The following is a 22,848-nucleotide window of genomic DNA, read 5'->3' as shown; positions in this document are numbered from 1 at the left end:
CTCCATGCCTATCTAGACCAATAGTTTTTCTCAATTGTTTAAAGGGAAGTATATTTAAATGCCTTGATAGCTTGACAATTTTCTTGACAGCTCCCTTGACAGTTCCAATGAGCTTGATAGTTCCAATGAGTTTATCCACATTTTATGCACATTCATGTCTAGTTTTAACAATCCCAAAGGGAACATGGCCTCTCCCAAATGTGTCCCAGGACCATATTCAAAAGGCTACTTTACTTCTCCAGAAGGGTACTGTACCTCGCCAAAGAACTCTGGTAAATTTAGACTTTCTTCCATTAGGTCTAAAGTGCACAAGTCGTAGTTTGGACATCCCACCAACAAAAATTAAATATGACTGAACGCAGTTGCAGTTTAACATGTGCAGTTGCCTCTGTGATGTGCAAAGTACAACCTGGCCTGCATTCCTCCCCCCACCCCCAGCAAAAATGGTGGGTGCTGAGTTTGGAGGCAGGACTTCTGGATTTGGGTCTCCAGCGCCATTTTGGCCAAAGCAGGGACCCTCTCCAGCACTACGAAAAGTCAGGCTGTGGTGTTAATTGGGATGTGGGCAGCAGAGTTTTTGGGTGAGTTCAAGTTTATAAAGGTCACAGTAAAGTGGAAACTTAGGCCGGGATTTTATGACCCCATGGTGGGTGGGACCTGCCGCTGCCCATTGACTTGCGGTGGAACCAAAAGATCGAGTTGGCGGGTGGGTGTGGAAAATCCTGCCGTTTGGGGCTAATTTTAACCTAGCTGTCCCTTGGCTGGGATGGGGTGCGCGGGGTAGTAGGAGCTGGAGCTGGTAGAACAAATGGAAGTAAATAAGGTACAATTTGCAAAATGGAGTCAGGAGAAAATGACTAAAATGATAAGACACATTGAGTTCCCAGGTATTGGGAATTATATTTCAAAGTAGTTGTTTATGCCTTGATATCTGTCCCCAGTTGTTTAGCTAGTCACTTATGAATACTACACAGACACAGAATATAGAGCTAGCTCTGGAAGAAACTGAGTACAAATGCTGGAACGTACTGTGGGACTGAAGCCAGCACAACCCAGATCACAGGTATTGTATATTCACTCAGAGGTAGACTGTATGACTGGAAAGAACAGGGTTGGAGCTTAATTTAAAGCGTTCTTCAGTGGAGCTCTGAACACTGTAGGCCCAGCGATAGCTGGACCTCCAATATATTTCCTGCTACGTTGTCTTACCTAGGCATCACCCATTGCAATAAACTCTGTCAAAGTCTCATCAATGATCCAAATTTTCCAGTCCCGCCTGTCACAGGAATCATTGCGGGTGGGATGGAAAATTTGACAGGCTGACAAAAGATCTGTTGACTCAGGGTGGGATTTTCTGGTCCCGTGTGGGGCGGGACCAAAAAATCCCACTCAATATTGTGTGAGTTATAGTGAGGAGTGTGCTATAGTGAGGGGTGCATGACAATGAGGGGTGCATGACAATGAGGGGTGCATGACAGGGAGGGGTGCGTGACAGGGAGGGGTGCGTGACAGTGAGGGGTGCGTGACAGTGAGGGGTGCGCGACAGTGAGGGGTGCGCGACAGTGAGAGGTGCGCGACAGTGAGAGGTGCGCGACAGTGAGGGGTGCGCGACAGTGAGGGGTGCGCGACAGTGAGGGGTGCGCGACAGTGAGGGGTGCGCGACAGTGAGGGGTGCGCGACAGTGAGGGGTGCGCGACAGTGAGGGGTGCGCGACAGTGAGGGGTGCGCGACAGTGAGGGGTGCGCGACAGTGAGGGGTGCGTGACAGTGAGGGGTGCGTGACAGGGAGGGGTGCGTGACAGGGAGGGGTGCGTGACAGGGAGGAGTGTGTGACAGTGAGGGGTGCGTGACAGTGAGGGGCAGCTTATCACGGTGCCATCTTGCAGCAACCAATATATTTTTGTGGGAGAGTTTTCTGCTGATTACCTAAGTATGGTTGGATTTTGCTCCAATCTTGTTTTGTGTAGAGGTTTTTATAGCTATTAGAGAGAGGAGTCTTTCATCGTGGTGGAAACAACTGTTGGTAACAGACACTTAATTGCTATTCTGCTAACTGTTTTAGAACAACGCGTAATGACCCCAAAATTCCACAGTGCCAGTTCCTGTAAGTCCGCAGGCAGCTGGCAGAAAACATGGAGAGATGACACAAACAGCTGGTTATGTGGCTTCTTTCGCTAATTACCCACTGATTCCGATAACAAACCGCTGTTGGTCCCATTGAACATCAGGGCCAATTTGTCCATTTTAAACCGAACCTGTTTTAACAAAGTACATTGTTATCAGTAGTGATCTGTTAATGTCCATGTCTTAAAATGCTTTTACTTCCTTAAGGGAGATGGTCATTGCAGGACATCACTGCAGGAGTTCCTCAGGGTAGTGTCCTTGGCCAAACCATCTTCAGCTGCTTCATCAGTGACTTTCCTTCCATCGTAAGGTCAGAGTAGGGATGTTTGGTAATAATTGCACTGTGTTCAAAATCATTCATGCCTCCTTAGATACTGAAGCAGTCCGTGCCCATATGCAGCAAGACCTGAACAATTTTAGGCTTGTGCTGATAAATGGAAAGTAACGTTCGTGCCACATGATTGCTTGGCAATGACCATTTCCAAAAAGAGAGAATCTAAACATCACCCCTTGACATTCAATGGCATTAGCGTCGCTGAATTCCCCAATATCAACATCCTGGGGGTTAACATCGACTAAAAATTGAGCTAGGCTAGCCACACAAATACTGCCAAGGGCAGTGGCTGGAAACGCACACCCTGACTCGCAAAATCTGTCCACCATCTACAAGGCACAAGTCAGGAGTGTGATGGAATACTCTCCGCTTGCCTAGATGAGTGCAGCTCCAAAATCACTCAAGAAGCTTGATGTCATCCGGGCCAAAGCAGTCTGCTTGGTTGGCACCCCATCCACCACCTTAAACATTCACTCCCTCCACTGCAATAGTATAGTGGCAGTGGTGTGTACTATCTGCAAAATGTACTACATCAACTCACCATGGTGCTCTCAACAGCACCTTCCAAACCAGCAACCTCTACCACCTCGAAGAACAAGGGCTGCAGATTCATGGGAACACCACCGCCTGGAAGTTCCCCTCCAAGCCAATCACCATCCTGACTTGGAAATATATCGCTGTTCCTTCACTGCCACTGGTTCAAGAACCTGGAACTCCCTCCCTACCGGCACTGTGAGTGTGCCTACATAACATGGATTGCAGTGGTTCAAGAAGGCAGCTCACCACCACCTTCTCAAGTGCAATTAGGGATGGGCAACAAATGCTGACCTAGCCAGCTACGCCCACGTCCCATGAAAGAATTTTTAAAAAAATGGAAGATACAATGGGTGCCCACCACGACTTCATTTTCATAGACCCTAGTTTGTACCTTAGCCAATCACTTTCAATGGTGTGTTAATTTGTGCCAGCAGTCACTGTTTAGCATGCACATCTTTTATGCTTGCATTGTGCAGCTTGCAATCATTTTTTTCTCACACCTCTCAGCTACAAATGATTGTAGCTTCCTCTGGAAGGCTGGTGTAATTAAAATCACACGAGCAAGCAGGGCAGAGAGACAGACTGACTGATTTCACACCCACTTACTTTGAAGTGGTTTGTCCTGTCCTGAATGCCTCTCCATAGAGAAGGATGTCACATTGGCATAAATTCCTCTTACAGTCCTGCTTTTAAATCATTGTCAGGCCTTTTGTGGCTCAGTCCATAGCACCCTCACCTTTGAATCAGAAGGTTGTGGGTTCATGTCCCACTCCTGGAAAACCAAGAACTGTGATTGTACTCGAACGAGTTGTGATCTGTGACTGTTGATAATGCATTGTCAGGCCTTTTTATGTGTGGCAAATTTATAGTGACAATAACAAGGCACCCTGCGGTGATCTGCTTAATGGACTGCTGTGTCACATTGGGGAAGAGAGTGGAGAGTGAAATGCAAATATTAGGAAATGCAGATTTCCTAATTAGGGAGTTAGATCTGGAATGTTATGAAGTGTGGAGTAGGAACATTAGGAAGTTAGGTCCAGAATATGATGAGGTGTGTAGTGGGAATGTTATTTTAAAATTTGTTTCATGGGATGTGGGCATCACTGGCTAGGCCAGCATTCGTTGCTTATCCCTAATTGCACTTGTTCAGAGGGCATTTTAAGAATCACATCACAGATTTCTATCTTTAAGGACATTAGTGAACCAGATGGGTTTTTAATGACAATCAGCAATGGCTGTGTGGCTATTATCAGACTTTTATTGAAAACAAGCTTTAGCATTTGGAGGGATTGGAACCCAGGTCCCCATAGCATTACACAAATGATTGGGGGGCTAGTAGGCTAGTGACAACACTACTATGCCATCACCTCCCCTAGGGCCTATAGTATGATGAAGTGTGTAGTGAAAATGTTAGGAAGTTAGAACTGGGATATTATGAGATTATGGAGTGGGAATATTAGGAAGTTAGATTTGGAATTTTAGGAAGTGTGGTAAGGTTGGCTCAGTTTGTAGTACTATTAAATCTGAGCCAGAAAGTTGTGGGTTCAAAACACTTTTCAGTACGCACTGATATAAGACAAATAGGCATTTCAGTGCACTACTGTGTGTCTTTTGGGTGAGATGATAGCTCCTCCAAAAAAGAGCAGAGTGCTTTCCTGGTGCAAGAACAGAAAATACTGGAAAAACTCAGCAGGTCTAACAGCATCTGTGGAGAGAAAAAAAAAACAAGAGTTAATGTTTTGAGTCTGTATAACTCTTCTTCAGAGCTAAAGAAGTAAAAATGTGATTAAATGTATACTGTCTAAAGGGGGTGGAGCAAGTGAAGCTGGATAGAAGGCCAGTGTTAGGTGGGGGCAAAGGAGAGATTGCCAGAACAAAAGGACAAAGGTGTGTCAATGATAGTGGTACTGGCTAAAGGAGGTGCTGATGGTGGCATTAAGGTCAGAAAGCAGAATGTGGTAATAGCAGGACAAGGGTAAGCACTCTGGGAAGAACAACATGAACAAGTGACAGATGGCCCTTGTGGGGGTGGGATGGGAGGAGGGGATGGTGGTGGGAAAAAAGATTGAAAATAGGATAAAAGGTGGGGATAAAACAATGAAAAAAAATAAATAAGTGGATAAAAAAAAATTTAAAAATTAAAATGAATATCGCAAAAAGGGGTGAGGTTGGAGGAGAGGGTTCATGATCTGAAGCTGTTGAACTCACTGTTAAGTCCAGAAGGCTGTAGAGTGCCTAATCGGAAGATGAGATGCTGTTCCTTCAGTTTGCATTGGGTTTCACTGGAACATTGCAGCAGGCCAAGGACGGACATGTGGGCATGAGAGCAGGATGGGGTGTTGAAATGGCAAGCGACAGGAAGGTCTGGGTCATCTTGCGGACAGACTGAAGGTGTTCCGCAAGGCGGTCACCCATTCTGCGTTTGGTCTCTCCAATGTAGAGGAGACTGCATTGGGAGCAGTGAATGCAGTAGCTTCCCTGGTGTCCTGACTAAGATTCATCTCTCAACCACCACTACAGAAACTAATGAACATCTCCTATGCTTCTTTCAATTTGGCATACTGTATTCGCTGTTCATGATGTGGTGTCTTCTGCACTGGGGAGACCATTAGGACCGCTTTGTGAAACACCTTCATTCAGTCTGCAAGCATAACCCTGAGCTTCCTACCATTTGTCAGTTTAATTCTCCACTTTGCTCCCACTCTGACCTTTCCATCCCCAGCCTCCTCTGGTGTTCCAATGAAGCTCAATGCAATCTTAAGGAACAGAGCCTCATCTTTGTCTCGGTATTCTACTGCCTTCTGGACTCAATGCTGAGTTCAACAATTTTAGATTGTGACCTTTGCCCCCATTTTGTAGCACTTTCATTTGTTGTTCCCCCCACCCCCCTCCATCATTTTCTCTGTTCTTCTGATGATCCACAGTTGCTGCCAGGTCTGTTGAGCATTTCCATCGTTTTTTGTTATATTTTTGTTCATCTTTTTGGAAACTTTCTGTAAGGTCTTTGATAAAGACCATGCTTTGCAAAAATCATTCATTGGTGTGTAAGTTCTTTCTTTTTATGACACATTTACCATCTCTCCATGTATCTGTAAATGTCTGTGTAGGTGTGTATCTGTTTATCTACAATGTACATTCGTATAAACATATTTCTGTCCATCTACCTCCATTTGTCTGTTTATTTGTTTTAGTCTGTGTATGCCTTGGAGGGTGTATCTATCTGTCTATCTTCCATGTATATATTTGAATCTCTGCCTGTCTGTCTTTGTTTGTCTGCCTGACTTTGACTGTATTTTCTTTATTCTTTCAGGGGAGGTGGGTTTCGCTGGCTGGGCCAGCATTTATTGCCCATCCCTAATTGCCCTTGAGAAGGTGGTGGTGATCCACCTTCTTTACCCACTGCAGCCAATCTGGGGGAGGTGATGACATAGCAGTATTGTCACTGGACTTGTAATCTAGAGACCCAGGGTAATGCTATGAGAGACCTGGGTTCAAATCCCACTATGGTAGATGGAATTTGAATTTAATAAAAATCTGGAATTAAAAGTCTAATGATAACCACGTTGATGTAAAAACCCATCTGGTTCACTTCCTTCCTTTAGGGAAAGAAATCTGCCATCCTTACCTGGTCTACCCACAGCATGTGGCTGACGCTTAACTGCCTGCTGGGCAATTAGGGATGGGCAATAAATGCTAGCCCACACCCACATCCCTGTGAATGAATAAAAAATCTGGTGTAGGTATACTCAGAGTGCTGTTGAGGAGGCAATTCCTGGATTTTAATCCTGTGTCAGGGAAGGAATAGTGATACAATTGTGAGTCAGGGTGGTGTTCCCATGCATCTGCTGCCCTTGTCCTTCTAGGTCATAGACGAAGGTGCTGTTGAAGGAAGCTTGTTCAGTTGCTGCAATACATCGTGCGTCAGTGGTGGAGGGAGTGAATGTTTACTTTGGTGGATGAGGTGCTGACCATGTCGGTTGCTTTGTTCTGGATGGTGTCCAGTTTATTGAGTGGTGTTGGAGCCGCACTCATCTAGGCACGTGGAGAGTATTCCATCAGACTCCTGACTTGTGCCTTGGAGATTGTGGGCAGGCTTTGATGCCACACTCTGTCAAACGCTGCCTTGATGTCAAGGGCAGGCACTCTCACCTCACCTTTTTAGTCCATGTTTGGACCAAGGCTGTAATGAGGTCAGGAGCTATTTGCCTTTGCAGTATCTTCAGCCATTCTTGATATTATGTGGAGTGAATCAAATTGGCTGAAGACTGTTATCTTTGATGGAGGCCAATATGTATCATCCGCTTGGTACTCTGACTGAAGATGGTTGCAAATGCCAACTTAAGGCCAACAGACTTTGAACCAGGTGGGTTTTTATGACAATCAATGATGGTTTCATGGCACTGTTGCTTTGACTAGCTTTCAATTCTGAATGTTTTTTGTTAATTAAATTTAAATTCCTCCAACTGCTGTGGTAAGATGTCAACCGCTGCCTCCAGGGCATCAGTCTGAGCTTCTACATTATCAGTCATGTGATATTACCACTACACCACCATCTCCTCCATCCCTACCTGCTCTTTTCTACATGCACCATTTCCATTTGGCCAGTGTGTAAATTGCTCTCCTGCAGTTTCCTAACTCTATATGTGAATAATGAGAATGCCAGTTGCTGACTGTGCGATAGAGCCTCGAGAAAAGCTCTTTGGCGTGAAGCACATCAGTAAAGAAACTCAATGGATCAATCGTCTCTTTAAAACTAGGGAACAACTTCTGCTGCATCCATGATCAGTCCTCGTTGCAAAGAAGAATAGTCCATCCCTTAAACCACCTGGTGAAGGACAGCCCTATTTTCCTTAGCATTTTACTTACCTTGTTTTAGCTGTGGCTCAGTTGGTAGTAGTGTTGTATTTGAGTTTAATGATGGTGGGCTCAAATCCCACTCCAGTGACTTAAGACAAAAATAAAAGCTGCCACTCTAGTACTGTGCATTGTATAAACACGAGTTATTACCTCCTGGCTCTGAGATGACTGTTGCCACTGGCAGTGCACAATTTGTATTATTACTTTCCATCACAGCAGTTTTCTTTCACTTTGCCAGTCTTGGATCAGCTTCAGTGATAAGTAGGACAGAGTGAAGAACACAGAGTGTTTCACCGTGGCTAGTAACATCCAATCTAGGCCAGCTATGGGAGATCAGCCTCCACTGAATGAAGCCATGTGATTTCCTGAAACTTGCCTAACCAGATGATATTTAAGCTAATAGCAGTCAAAACATTGGGTGAGTGCAGGGAAGCAAAAATATAATTCCATTAATGTTAACATCTAAGTATGCAGAATTACATTTCAGGCAGTCTTTGACAATTTAGCCTTACTGCATAAAATCTCCCTCTCAAACCTGCCCTCAATCAAAATATATTTCTTACCCATAGTTTTTGCTGACGGATTCTGCAAAAACCTATCTCTTTCTGGGCTCAGCAATGTTGCTTGCTTTTAGCTTGTGTGCTATTGGACCGAAAAAAGGCACCAGCATTATGGGGTAAAGTCTTATGTCAAAACGTAGGGCTGAGTTTTCGCTCCTGGGTTGGGAGTGCAGAGTCAGGAAACTCCCCAGCCCCCACAAAAGCAACTAGAGAGAAGCGCCCCAGATGTTCGAATTTTTGACCCAGGAGGGCGGCTGTCAGCAGGAGGCAGGCCCGTTGACCCAGGAAACAGTGCAAAGACAGCTACAAGGGTGGCCGTGTGCAGAGGCAGGCTGTTTGAAAGGCTCGCCTTGGCGCTTCGGGACTTTTAAGGAAAAGAGTAAAACAAAAAAAAGCCCTCTAGCCCTCACCACCTCACACACTCCTCGTGCCCCATACATGCCAACTTATGCCACATTATGTCTTCCCACCCATGTGGCCTCTCATACCCCCTCTGCCAACCCTTTCCCCTCTACCTACCACCCATGGCCCCTCATACCCCCTGTGCCAACCTATGCCCCATCTACCGACCCCCATAGCCCTTTATAGCCCCTATGCCAACTAAAACCAACTCATGCCATTACATGCCCCTCATCCACCACCCTTTGTCCCTACACCCTGCATGCCAACTCACCCAGTATTCACCTTGGGCAGACCTCAGGAGCTATGCTGAGATGAAATAAAATAAAGTACTTTTGTGTCTATTGTAGACTTTATTAAAATGAATAAGTTCATTCATAATAACCCATTCAATACATTTAAATTCCTTCAACTATCTAACCCTTATAAAAACAAACATTTCATTCAAGTACTTAATCCTTCCTCAAAGCACATGCATTCTTGGCTCCACATCAAAAGCTTTATAATCACTTGGAACTGTCAATCACACGGTGAACTGACGAGGATTCCACTCTGATAATGATAGGTTGTGGAATCAGTTATGCAACACAAATTCTATAATGATAGTCCTCAGGCTTATGTCAATAAAGTGATATTGCAAACATGGATTTTTTTAAAATTGCAAACCATTTTTAGAACATTTATAGGGTAGAAAATTTAAATGCCTTGAAAGCTTGACAGTTCCTCAGAGCTTATCCACTTTTAAGCTAATCCCTATATATGCTTACCAACCCCAAAGGGCGCCCTACCCCTTCCAAAAGACACCTTCCCTCTCTCAAAAAAGTACCTGGACCTCTTCCAAGGGTCTCCTTGGACCTATCGAAAAGGGTACTCTACCTCTCCAAATACCTTCGGCAGCTTTTGACTTTTTCATCAAAGGTCTAAAGGCCACTAACAAAAATGTAATCTATTCGAATGCAGCTTCACTTTTCAATGTGCAACAGCCTCCATGAACCACAGCTGTGCAACTGCAACCTGCCCTCATTCCTTGCACCCCCACCACAACTCCCCCGGCAAAAATGGTGGGTGCTAGATTCTGGGATAGGACTTCTGGAATGACGGTTCCGGCATCATTTTAGCTAAAAACAAAAAACTACTGCAGATGCTGGAAATCCAAAACAAAAACAGAATTACCTGGAAAAACTCAGCAGGTCTGGCAGCATCGGCGGAGAAGAAAAGAGTTGATGTTTCGAGTCCTCATGACCCTTCAGCAGAACTGAGTAAAGTTAGATAAGTTGGAGGCCCTTTCAGTCCCTGCAAAAGTTCAGGCCACAGTGTAACTTCCAAATTTAAAAAAGCATGCACACACACACGCGTGTGCACACGCTCGAACACACACACACGCGTGCGTGCGCATACGCACAAACACACACGCACACACACATACGCACGCGTGCACACACGCGCAAACACACACACACAGATCTTGCCCCGGTTTTAACCTAACCGGCTCAAAGGAAATGAGGCCACTTTTCGTCACACACCATTTTTCATGCTTGCATTGAAGTCACAGGGGACAAAATTAGGCAGTGTGTGAACTGGATGTCTGAACTGAAACTGCCACATTTCCAGTGGGTGTCAGGTCAAAATCGGGATTGACAATTCTAAACGTCCTTCTGTCCTCCATCTCCCTGCTGCTCTCATTTCTAATTTTATTTTTTTTTAGTATCTTAATTCCATTTAAAATCTTTTTTATTCCGTCATAACATATCTGATCTTTATATGGTCAAGGAGCTGCAGGACATTCTTTTGGGGGAGGGTGAATGGCCGGAGGTCGTAGTCCAGACTGGGATCGATGACTTAGGTAGGAAAAGGGATGAGGCCCTGAAAGCAGATTTTAGGGAGTTAGGAAGGGAATTAAAAAGCAGGCAGTAATCTCAGGATTACTCTAGTGCCACGTGCTAGTGAGCACAAGAATAGGAAGATTGAGCAGTTCAACGCATGGCTGGAGAAATGGAGGAGGAGGGAGGGCTTTGGATGGAGGTCTTTAGATTTCTGAGGTATTGGGACTGGTTCTGGGGCAGGTGGGACCTGTACAAGAAGGACGGTTTACACCTTAACAGTTCTGGGACTAGTGTCCTCACACTAGTGATTGCTGGCGGATTGCTAGTGCTGTTGGTGAGGGTTTAAACTAGATTGGCAGGGGGTTGGCAGCCTGAGGGGAATTTCAGAGTGCAGAGGAAAAAACTGGCAGTGGGAAGTAGAGAAGTATTAATTGATAAGGAGGGTATACCAGAGAGAAATATCAAGGTAAATAGAGTGCTTGGAGTGTTTGATAGAGTAGGCAATAGTAAAGTCATTAGATGGGGTCAGAGTAGGGGGGAAAGCAAAAAAAAGCATAAATCAAGGTTAATGTGCATGTACATGAATGCATGGAGTGTGGTTATTAAGAGTGGTGAACTACAGGCATAGGTTGGCAAATGGAATTGTTATATTATTGCCATAACTGAGATTTGGCTCAAAGAAAGGCGGGACTGGACATTTAATTTTTGTGTTTCGTGGGTACAAGGTATTTATGAGAGTCAGGAAAAGAAGAAAATGGTGGGTGGTAGGTGGTGGTGAGTGGCAGTATTGATTAAAGGTGGTATTACAGTCCTGGAGAGAGAGGATGTTCCAGAGGGGTCAAGGATGGAATTTCTCTGGCTAGAGGTAAGGAATGAAAAAGGTATAATAACATTGATTACTGTAGTATATAGACCACCAACTAGTGGAAGGGATGTAGAGAAACAAATTACACAGAGGTGCAAGAAATATAGAGTAATTATTGTAAAGGAAACATCATTTTTTTCCTAATATTACTGTGGGATACTTTAAAGCAGGCTTGTGGGGCTGTAAGTATGTATGTTTGTTTGTGTGTCTAGTTTAATTAAACTGCAGACAGCCAGGCTGCAAGGTTTGAATCATCTAAGGGATTGGGTGTAAAAACAGGCATTTTTTAATGGAAATGGATGAGCTAAGTAAGACAATAGGCTAGAGCTAACATTTGCATTTGTAGATAAGTTGAGAGGTTGCTTTATTTTCGAAGAGACATTATAAGATGTTTTACAACTGGCAAGATAGATGAGGCAAAGTTCTTAAGTTTGTTTTTCCCGAAAGTACTGGCCACAAGGACAACATGAAAGATTTTTATATTCCAGGAAAAGTAACTTCCAAAGAAAGGGTGAAACAATGGGAATTACACATCAAAAGGGGGAAAATATATTTAAGGAAAGGTGGAAAGTTGTATGGGGAGTGGCCATGGGAGATCTTGAAAGGTGGACTGTGTAAAACAGATCTGGGAAAAACAGCCTCCAGCCACCCCAGAGAAGTGTGTGCTTGTTAAAACAAGGTTTTGTTAAAAGCTTTGGAGTTACAGTGTCAAGTGAGACGGAGCGAGAAGCTGTGAAATAACTCCCTTTTAACAACAGTAGGTGCATGTGGTAATATTACTGGATGTTTTATAGATTAAGAATCTACTTGGACTGTTGCCTGAAAAGGGTGTTTATTTGGGGGTCTAGCTAAGTAGAACTCTTTCAGGAGGTGTTGTAAGACTAAATGTAACTGTGTAACTGAAACCTAGAGTGTTTAAGTTTTCTTTTCTTTTGTTAATAAATGTTTTAGTTTAATCTTTAAAATCTCCAAATGTAGTAGAGGAACCTTTATTTCTGACTTCAATGTACATACCTTCTCGATGCAAAATCACTGTGATAGCTTGGCCAGGTTTCCCTTTGGGATTTGGTCAGCCTGGCAATTATCTTCTGCCATATCATAACATTATAATGGGGGACTTCAATTATCCAAATATAGACTGGGATAGGAATAGTGCAAAGGGTCAAGAGGGACACGTGTTCCTGGAATATGTTCAATATAATTTTCTACAGCAGTATGTTTCCGGTCCAACGAGATGGAAGGCACCGTTGGAACCAGTTCTGGGGAATGCGTTGGCCCAAGTGGATCAAATATTAGTGGGAGAGCATTTAGGGGACAGTGACCGTGTATCATAAGGTTTAGGTTGGCCCTGGAAAAGGACAAGGAACAATCCAGAACAGGGATAATTAATTGGGGGAAAGTCAACTTTAATGGAATGAGAATGCATACGAGTCATGTGAGTTGTAATCAAATGTTGGCAGAAAAGACAGTGGCTGAACAATGACAAAGGAAAAAGCATTGCAGGCAATATCAAGGTATATTCACTTGAAGGGGAAAGGCAGAACAAATAAATTCAGAGTGCCCTGCATGACAAGAGAGATAGAGGTGAAGATGAAAAGGAAGAAGTGCACACACGACAGATGTCAGGTAGAAAATACAATGGGGAATCAAGTTGAATACAGAAGGACCAGAGGGGAAGTGAAGGAACTAAGAAAAACAAGGGGAGAGCATGAAAGGAGACTGGCAGTGAACTAAAAAGGGTCTTCTATAAGCATATAAATAATAAAAGGGTGGTAAAAGAAAGAGTAGGGCCAATTAGGGATAAAAAAGGGGACTTGCGCGTGGAGGCAGGGGAAATAGTGGAGGTATTAAACGACTACCTTGCATCTGGCTATATAAGGAAGAAGATGCTACCAAGGCCGAGGTGAGAGAGGAGGTAACTGGTATACTAGAAGAATTTACAATTGAGATGGAGGAGGTTTTAGAAAAGCTATCTTTACTTAAAATTGATAAGGTATCAGGACTGGAGAAGATACATACAAGGGTGTTGAGGATAGTGAAAGTGGAAATTGCAGAGACACTAGTGATAATCTTCCAGTCTTCCTTCAACACGGGTGGTGCCAGAGGACTGGAGGATTGCGAATATTGCATCTTTGTTCACAAAGGGATGGAAGCCAGCAACTACAGACCAGTCACTTTGACTTCAGTGGTAGGAAAACTTCTGGAAACTATAGTTCACGACAAAATCAATAGTCACAGGCAAGTGCAGGATAATTAAGGAAAGCCAGCATGGAGTCAATGAGGGAAAATCATGTTTAACTAACTTCTTGGAGTTTTTTGAGAGAGAAGGTTGATAAGGGCAATGCTGTTGATGTGTATATGAATTTTCAAAAGGCATTTGGCACAGTGCCATACAAAAGACTTGTGAGCAAAATTCTAGCTTGTGGAATAAAAGGGAGACTAGGCACTTGGATAAGAAATTGGCTGAGTGACAGGAAACAAAGATTAGTGGTTAATGGGTGTTTTTCAGATTGGAGGAAGGTTTGTAGCAGAGTTCCCCAGGGTTCAGTGTTCGGACCCTTGCTCTTCCTGATGTATATTAGTGACCTAGGCTCTGATGTTCAGGGCATGATTTCAAAATTTGCAGATGGTACGAAGATTGGAAGCCTTGTTAGCCGTGATGAGGATAGTCTTTAACTTCAAAAGGACATAGATATGTTGGTGGATTGGGCAGACAAGTGGCAGATGAAGTTCAATACAGAGAAGTGTGAGGTGATTCATTTTGGCAGGAAGAATATGGTGAGAGTGTAAAGTAAAGGGAGGAACTTTAAAGGAGGTGCAGGAACAGAGGGACCTTGGTGTATATGTACATAAGTAATTGAAGATGGCAGGGCATGCTGAGAGAGCAGTTAATAATGCATATAATATCTTAGACTTTATTAATAGGGGCATTGGGTTCAAGAGTAAGGAGGTCATGTTGAACTTGTATAAGACACTAGTTAGGCTTCGCCTGGAGATGTTCTGGGCACCATACTTGAGGAAGAATGTGAAGGCATTTGAGAGAGTGCAGAGGAGATTCACAAGAATGATTCCAGGGATGAAGAACTGTACCTATGAGGATATATTGGAGAAGTTGGGACTGTTTCCCTTGGAGAAAAGAAAGCTGAGAAGAGACTTGTTAGAAGTATTCAAAATCCCGAGGGGTATGGACAAGGTAGATAGTGAGAAAATGTTCCCACTCAAGAGACATGAAGAACTTGAGGACACAAATTCAAAATAATTGGCAAAAGAAATAAAAGTGATGTGAGGAAAAATGTTTTCATCCAGAGGGTGGTTGGAGTCTGGAATGAATTTCCTGAGAGGATGGTGGAGGCAGGTTTAATCGAGGCATTCGAAAAGGAATTGGATTGCTATCTGAAAATAAAGAATGTGAATGGTTATAAGGCAGGGGAGTGGCACTAGGTAGCATGCTCTTTCAGAAAGCCAATGCAGACTTGATGGGCCTTCGTCTGCACTGTTAAGATTCTGTGATTTTGTGTTAAGTCCTTATACTCTGGTAAATAGCCTTTTCCTTAATTCCCCTTCTGCATTAGCCTGGATCAATGGTTGGCCCTGTTGGATGTCAGTAGGTTGTGATTTTAAGATCTTCACCAGCAACATATTTAGACTGATACAGGATCAAATCCCACCATGGGCAGTTTGAAAATTTGACTTCAATTTGAAGAAGCTGCTGCCAGTAAAACATAAATGACAATGGCATTGTTAGTTTGTTGCTCATTAGGGAAAGAAATCTACAGACTTTACCTAGGCTCCATTTCAGGCTCACGTGATTATCTCTTATCTGTTGTATCAAACTATCACAAAGATTAAGAAGAAACTTCATTCCATGGACGGCTTCAGCCCAAGAAGTCAGCCCCACCTCCATCTTCTCTGGGCAACTGGGGTTGGGTATTAAATGCTGGCCTGACAGTGATGTTCACTTCCCGAGAATGGATTTTCATTTTTCATTTTGATGAGATGATGAGCAGTGGCCATATCTGATTCTTTAGTGGTTTGGGGTTAATGTTGAGGACCTTATAGCAGAGAATTGTCCTGACTTCCATTCATCTCATTTGCTGCCATTGTTTATTACTGTGCACAGATTGACTGCTGTGTTTACCCACATAACAGCAATGAGTGCACTTCAACAGGTAATTCATTGGATTCAAACCCCTTTGGGCCTGTTCGGTGCTGAATGATGAGGTGCTGTATAAACACACATCCTTTCCTTTCTTTTTCGGCTCCCACCATCTATTTTGAAGGGAGAAGCAAAAGTTTTGTTTAAGAAGAGCTTTCATTGACTAATTGGAAGACCAGCTATTGAAGACTCACCAATTCATCACAGTAGGGAAATGCTTTGCCAATGACAAACTGCAGTGACTTATTAGCTTTAGGGCTTACAGCTATTAGCAGCGACTCAGTGACTAGCACACCTGGATTCAATGCCCAGTCCAGGGAATTGAAGCACATAATCCAGTCTGACATGCCCAGTGCAGTACGGAGGGAGAGCTGGATTGTTAGAGGTGCTGTCACTTATGAGACACTAAATCCTGTCAGGTGGATGTTAAAGATCCCACAGCCACTATTTGAATAAAAGTTTAAGTTCTCCCAGATATCCTGGTCAATATTTATCTCTCAGCCAACATCAATAAAAACAGAATATTGACATTTGTGGGAGCATACTATGCTCAATTTAACTGCTGCATTTCTTACATAAGAAGTGACGGGACTTCAGATGTACTTCATTATTTACACCAACTTCCCCACATTTTCAAGGGAAGGATGGTGCTGTAGTGGTAGTGTCAGTGGTGTAGCAATTCAGGGGCTAATTTGCACCTGGCCACTGCTCTGGGGCAATATGGGTTCTAATCCCACTACAGCAGCTGGTGGACTTTGAATTCAATTAATGAATCTGGAATTAAAAGCTACCTTGAAACTATCATTGATTGTTGTAAAAACCCATCTGGTTCACTAATATCCTTCAGGGAAGGAAATCTGCTGTCCTTACCTGGTCTGGCCTACACTTGACTCCAGCCCCAAAGCAATGTGGTTAGCTCTTAACTATTCTCTGAAATGGCTTAGTGCAACAGATGCCCACATCTCATGAAAGAGTAAAAAGAAGGGGGAAAATATTGTAAAAGTGCTTTGGGATGTCTCATTGTGTAAGATACTATAGAGATGCAAGTCTTTATTTTCTTCTACTCATAAATAGTTCATGAAACACAAAGGTCAAAGGACACCAGACTCCTGGTAAAGTGACAGGGAGTTAATTGAAAGAAAATACATCACATTTTCTACACTTTAACCTGCTTAGGTTTTTTTTTGGGCCTTCTACATCATTAGACCTGGGGAAGAAGCTGAACTGAAGAGATCTGGAAATGCTCCCAGATGTGTACATAGCACCATTCTGGAGCTTTGCTTGATATATGTTTGCTAGGCAGAGAAAGCGTTGGCAGAATTTCTCTCCAAGAGAGGGAAAAGCCCAGACAGATCCCATGAAGCCAATCAAGGGATATTAGGGATAAGGTGGGCAAGTGGAACTGAGGTGGAAGGTCAGCCACGATTGTATTGAATGTTGGAGCAGGCCCGAGGGGCTGTATGGATTGTGCTCTGATTTTTTGTGCTCTTGTGATTGAGCAAATTGTTCATTCTGTATTGAGGAAAATCTGAACAGTCTTTTCTTGTCTTGTGTGCTTATGGAAAAGAAACACTTCATATTTAGACAGCTCCTTTCATCATTTCAGGATGTCCTGAAGTGCCCTCCAGCTAATGAAGTGTAGTCACTAATATTTATTCCTCAACCAGCATCACTAACCCAGATATATGCTCATGGGATCTTGCTGTGTGCACATTGGCTTTTACAAGAGTAACTATATTCCCAAAAGTAATTAATTAGCTGTAAAACACTTTGGGAAGTCTTGAGGTCATGAAAGGCCATAAATACAAGTTACCTTTCTCAATGACTGCTCCCTGATGGTATCTTTAGTTCTTGAATGTCTCTATAACCCTGTTAACCTGGCACGCTCTCACACTGTCAGGGTCAAGAACACCTCCCAGTCAGCAACCTCCAACACTGGCTATATCTGTACTGATGTTAATCCAGTTTCCCATTCTATCAGTATTAGTAACTTGTCCCAGTCAACACCATCTGTTGCTGACTGCTGAGAAATGCTGTGGACACCCCTGGCCTTTTTAAAAAATTTATTCTTTCATGGGATGTGGGTCTCGCTGGCAAGACCAGCATTTGTTGCCCATCCCTAATTGCCATTTAACTGAGTGGCTTGCTAGGCCATTTCAGAGGGCAATTAAGATTTAACCACATTGCTGTGGATCTGGAGTCACAAGTAGGTCAGAGCTGACTAAAGGGCATAAATGAACCTGATGGGTTTTTATGCTAATCAACAATGGTTTCATGGTCACCATCACTGAGACTAGCTTTGCAATTCCATATTTATCAATTGACTTCAAATTCCACCAGCTGTCATTTGAGCCCCTGTCCTCAGCTTCTGGATGACTAGTCCACTGACATTACCACTATGCCACTGTCTTCCTGCTAGTCTATAGATTAACACAGGAGATGAACAAAGTGAGAGAGGGCGACTGGTCCACACACTTAGAGACAGCATGAGTCACCACGAGACGCATGAGAAAGAGGAGAAAGGAAAGAATTATGAACAAAGAAAGCAATTGTTTTTAATTGTGTTAAATCTCACAATATTGAAGAGATGTTGATGAACTGCAGAGTTCCTCTGGACCCGGGCTATCAATTCTAACTTTGTTCTCTCCTAAAGCCTTACAGGATGGAGGGCACCAAGTGCCCATGTCACCTCCACCTTACCCAGTGCAGGAGGCCTCAGCTAACGGCACATCACCAGCCTACTCTATTCCAATGCACCCTTCCACGATGACACTGGCCACAGATGGCTTCGTCCAGGAGACGCAGTTCAATGGATCATCGCAAGGGTATGCCATACCCACAAATCACCCAGCGGGGCCAATGGGGTCAGCAGGGTACGGGTACCAAGGCTACCCCATGCAGTACCAGCCCTGTGCTGCCTACGTGCCAGTTTATCCAATGGCAAATGTGAGTAAGACTCCTGTATAAAAGTTAATACAGGGGGTGGCGGGGAGGGGGATGTCGGCGGCGGGGAGGTGGGGGCGGGAGGGTGGGGTGGTTGTTGTGGTGAGACAGACCCCACCTGCTGCCGGTGCAGGATCAATGAGATTAGTGCTGACTTCATGTCTTCCCTTGCAAAGTAGCGAAAGGATTCAGAGGCTGAGTAATAGTCTGATAGACATGATGTCAACATTCCTTCTAGGACCGTAGCCATGATTATGCCAGACAATCGGGGTTAGTCTGACAGGCTGGGTGAGCTTATGGATTCCCACGACCCAGGTAGGGTACCACCCATTATCACAGTGTTGCTTGTGGGATCTTGCTGTGCATAAATTGGAGGCCGCAATTCCTACGTGACAACAGTTACTACACTTCAAAATTACTTCATTGGTTGGACAATATTTTGTGATGTCCTAAGTTTGTGAAAGACATTATAGGAATTCCTTCCTTCCTCCCTACCTCCTTTCTTCCTTCCTGCCATCCTTCCTTTGCCCCTTCCTTCCTGCCTCCCTCCCTTCCTTCATCCGTTTCTCCCTCCCTCTCTTTCCTCTGCTCCTCCCTGCCCCTCATCCTTCTGCCTTCCTCCCTCCATCCCTCTCTTCCTTCTTCCCACCTTCCTCCCTCTCTCACTTCCTTCTTTCTGTCTCCCTCCCCCTCTCTCTCTCTCTTCCTCCTCACTGAAGGTAGGTATTAGAAGTACGTGTGATTGTGTATGATTCTTTTGACCACTTAAAATATTAATGATGAAACTGGGAGATGTGTATGCCCAAAATTCCATTCTGGATAATTAGCCCTAACAGTGAGTATTAAATCGAGGGCCTTCAGATGGCACAGTAAAGCGGGAAATGCCAATTGGGTAGTAACATGAAATTTAACACTGGTTGGTGTGCAGTGTTTCCCGTAGGTCAAGTAAAGATAAGAATAAATATGCAATTAATTTTGCACAGGGAAAGGTGTGGGCAATAGGCATATCTAGACAAAGAGATTGTGGGATATATTGCTGAAATCGTAGTTTGTTAGTGATTTAAATTTCACAGACTCTAATTAGAATACCCTGGCCAGTATCAGTCACAACAAAGGTGGGGCAGGAAAGAGCAAGATTACTTACCTCACACATTCCTTATTTATTCATTCTGGGGATGTGGGCGTCACTGGCAGGGCCAGCTTTTATTGCCCAAAGCTGGATTGTTTGGTGGTAAGGTGGTAGTGGTGGGGGCAAGGCTGGTTGTGGATGGGAAGCAGGGAAACCTGGGGAACCTTGCTGATAGGTGGTGAATTTCCCAACCACGTTGGGGGAGGGGGAGCAGACACCAGAGATGTAGCCACGGTGCCGAATGTGTGCTATTGTCTGTGCCAATTGGATGCCCTCCCCTGTCAAGTCTGGGTGGGCCAGCTCTGGAAGGAACTGAAGGGTACAATCTGAACATTATGGCCAGTATTGCAGCCTAAGGAACATCAGGGCTTCTGTCTGTACAGTGATTCGAATCACTAATTACTCAGTGGGAAAGGAGGTCGGGGATTTCCTTCCTCCTGTCCTTACACTGATTTAAATCACCGATGACTCAATGGGATAAAGGTCAGGAATTTTAGGACTTCCTTAGCTGCTCCTCTAACTCCAGGACTGACTGTTTCGAGTGCTGTCAACAATCAGAAACTGTGCTTCTCTTCTACGCAGAATATGGGGCTGTATCTCCCAGGAAACAATGGGATCACATCAGGTGGGCAGCAGATGCCAGCATCCATCGCAATGATGAACCCTCCACGACCCCCTCACGATTACCTACCAATTGCAGTGTTGACTACAGTGTGCTGTTTCTGGCCAACTGGGATTTTTGCCATATTCAAGGCGGTACAGGTGAGTGTTGGTGCTGCCTTGCTTCCTGCCCTATGTAGCCTGTTAGCAGGTGTCCCGTAAATGTACACAGGAAACACAGACTACCGTCTGATTTTAGATTGACTTTATCACACTTAGGCGTCTTGTTTTTATTGTCCTAATCAGGTTCCCCAACAAAACGAGCAGCAGGCAGCCTCTTCCTTTTAGCTTGCAATGTGGAAGAAGCTGTTCGGCATCTTAAAGATTGAATTTTACCTATTCCTAGAGGCAGGATACAGACTACCATTCACAGAGGCTTGGTAGACAATCTTCAGCCTCCTTCATCAGCCAGATGATTTGAGTATATATCCCACATACACTTTTCTCCGTATCCACACACACACAAACACACACATGCACATTCACATGCACACGCACTTTTCTTAGATAATATCACCACCTTCAACACCTCTTTGATCCTTTTGTCTGTGACATCTTTTGATTATCTGCTCCTATCACAGCTTGCTTGTCCCTACAACCACCCCACCCTCAACTTCTCTCCCCCCGCCCCCCCACCTTAAACCAGCTTATATTTCACCCCTCTCCTAACTATACTTCAGTTCTGTTGAAGGGTCATGTGGACTCGAAACGTCGACTCTTTTCTTCTCCACCGATGCTGCCAGACCTGCTGAGTTTTTCCAGGTAATTCTGTTTTTTGTTTTCTCACTATCTGGACAGTGGCTGTGAGTTACACAGCTGAAAGGTAAAACTCGTCTGTGGACAGAATTTTATAGCTTTAACCAAGGCGGTGTTAAGATCTGGAGTGGAGCAGGAGTGATTGGGGTCACGGCCACTTAAATCACTTAGAGACTGTATTAAAAGGTACCTTTGATATTCTAATTAACTTTAACAGCTATTTTTGTCTGTGTTTCTGTGGGTCCTTTTTCTCATTTTGTAAAATGTTTATGGCTTTAAATGGGCATAGAGTGCTTAATACTGTATCACCAAATGTTATTTCTTGAAAGAAATCTAGTTAATTTGCATTTGAACTAATCAATATTAACAGCTTCCATTATCTCCCTAGGGGCCTGTTCCATAGATTGGTCACTCACTCACTTGTTCAAATACTGTTTCTACAGATTAGATTAGAATTTATATCCTTCTGAGTGCAGGTCATGTTCTTGGGTTTGACTGTTTCAGACAAGGCAAAAGAGCTTCCCGTGGTTTAACATCAACCCGACTCCTAAAAACAGCAATCACATCACCTAGCAACCATCTCTTTTCCAGTGTGAGCATGCCCATAAACCTCATTATCCAATCCCTTCATCCTCGCAGTCATTCTGGTTTCTCTCTTAATAGCTGCAAGATCCTATTTGTACCATAGTGACCAGAACTGGACTTTATTCTAATTGAGGTCTAACTAATTGATTTGCGTTGGTTTAGGCTTATCGCATTGCCACTATTTGATCAAACCTTAGGTCCCAAATGGAGATTTTTTTTTCACAGCCTGATCAACTTCCCCGCTCTCTGATCTAAATCCAAAATCGAATCCAAATTGGAAGTTCACCAATTCAACACCCTCAAATCTACTTTGTGCATTCACTTGGCGGGCGGGGGGGTGGAAATTGGGGAAATATCTAATTTCCTGGACAGCGGCCATCTCTCAAATAAGGGATGACGATCAGTAAAATGTCATGAGAAATGAGACATGTGATGGAGTGGCCCAGGCTGAGAAATGTTGGCCACTTAATATATAAATTAGTTAGAATTTACAGTAGTATCAGGCCGTTTAACCCAATAGGTCTAAGCTCTGCATGAGCTACCACCCACTGTACTCTATCTCACCTTATGAACATATCCATCTATTCCCTTCTGTCTCTCATTTGTTTATCTTGTTTCCCCTATCTCGATACTTCAGGTTATTCACCTCAGCCAGTCCCTGTGGTCAAGTTCCATACTCTCACCACTCTCTGAGTAAAGAGCTGTCCCCTGAATTCCCTCTTGGATTTATCAGTAACCTCGTTATATTCACAACCCCTGGTTTTGGACTCCATCACTTTCCCTCACTCCACGTGGATTGGGATTTTCCGCCTCAGTGCTGGGAAACCCAATTGGGAAATTCTGAGGTGAGAAATTTCCCAGCCTGCACCAGAAGCTCTGAGGGCAGAAACTATTAGGAAACATTGCTCCTAACGTGAGTACTAGGGTGTTGCCAGGCTGTTAGGGCTAACCTAGACTCTCCAAGAATTGCAGATAATTTCCAGGACACTGATGCGATCAAAACCCAGGGAGAAAAATCATTGCGGGGAAATTAAAAGAGAATTGTGGATTTTGTTTATCATTTTCTTTGAACACTTCTCTTTATTAGTTATGAACATATCAGAGGTGGTCACAAATCATCC

General features: G+C 43.9%; 1 protein-coding gene across 1 annotated transcript in view; it reads left to right on the top strand.

Moving 5' to 3' along the window:
• LOC144695640 (proline-rich transmembrane protein 1-like) overlaps positions 1-22,848 on the top strand; it is a 75,863-nt gene that overhangs the window by 52,307 nt on the left and 708 nt on the right. Inside the window, exons 2-3 of the mRNA XM_078566555.1 lie at positions 18,308-18,600; positions 20,309-20,488. Coding sequence (XP_078422681.1) covers positions 18,308-18,600; positions 20,309-20,488 — 473 coding nt within the window. The remainder of the gene's footprint in view (positions 1-18,307; positions 18,601-20,308; positions 20,489-22,848) is intronic.

The sequence above is a fragment of the Cetorhinus maximus genome, chromosome 21 (assembly GCF_964194155.1).
Source record: "Cetorhinus maximus chromosome 21, sCetMax3.hap1.1, whole genome shotgun sequence".
Classification (NCBI taxonomy): Eukaryota; Metazoa; Chordata; class Chondrichthyes; order Lamniformes; family Cetorhinidae; genus Cetorhinus; species Cetorhinus maximus.
Note: the sequence above shows the minus strand (reverse complement) of the source record. Positions and strands in the feature narration are given on the sequence as shown.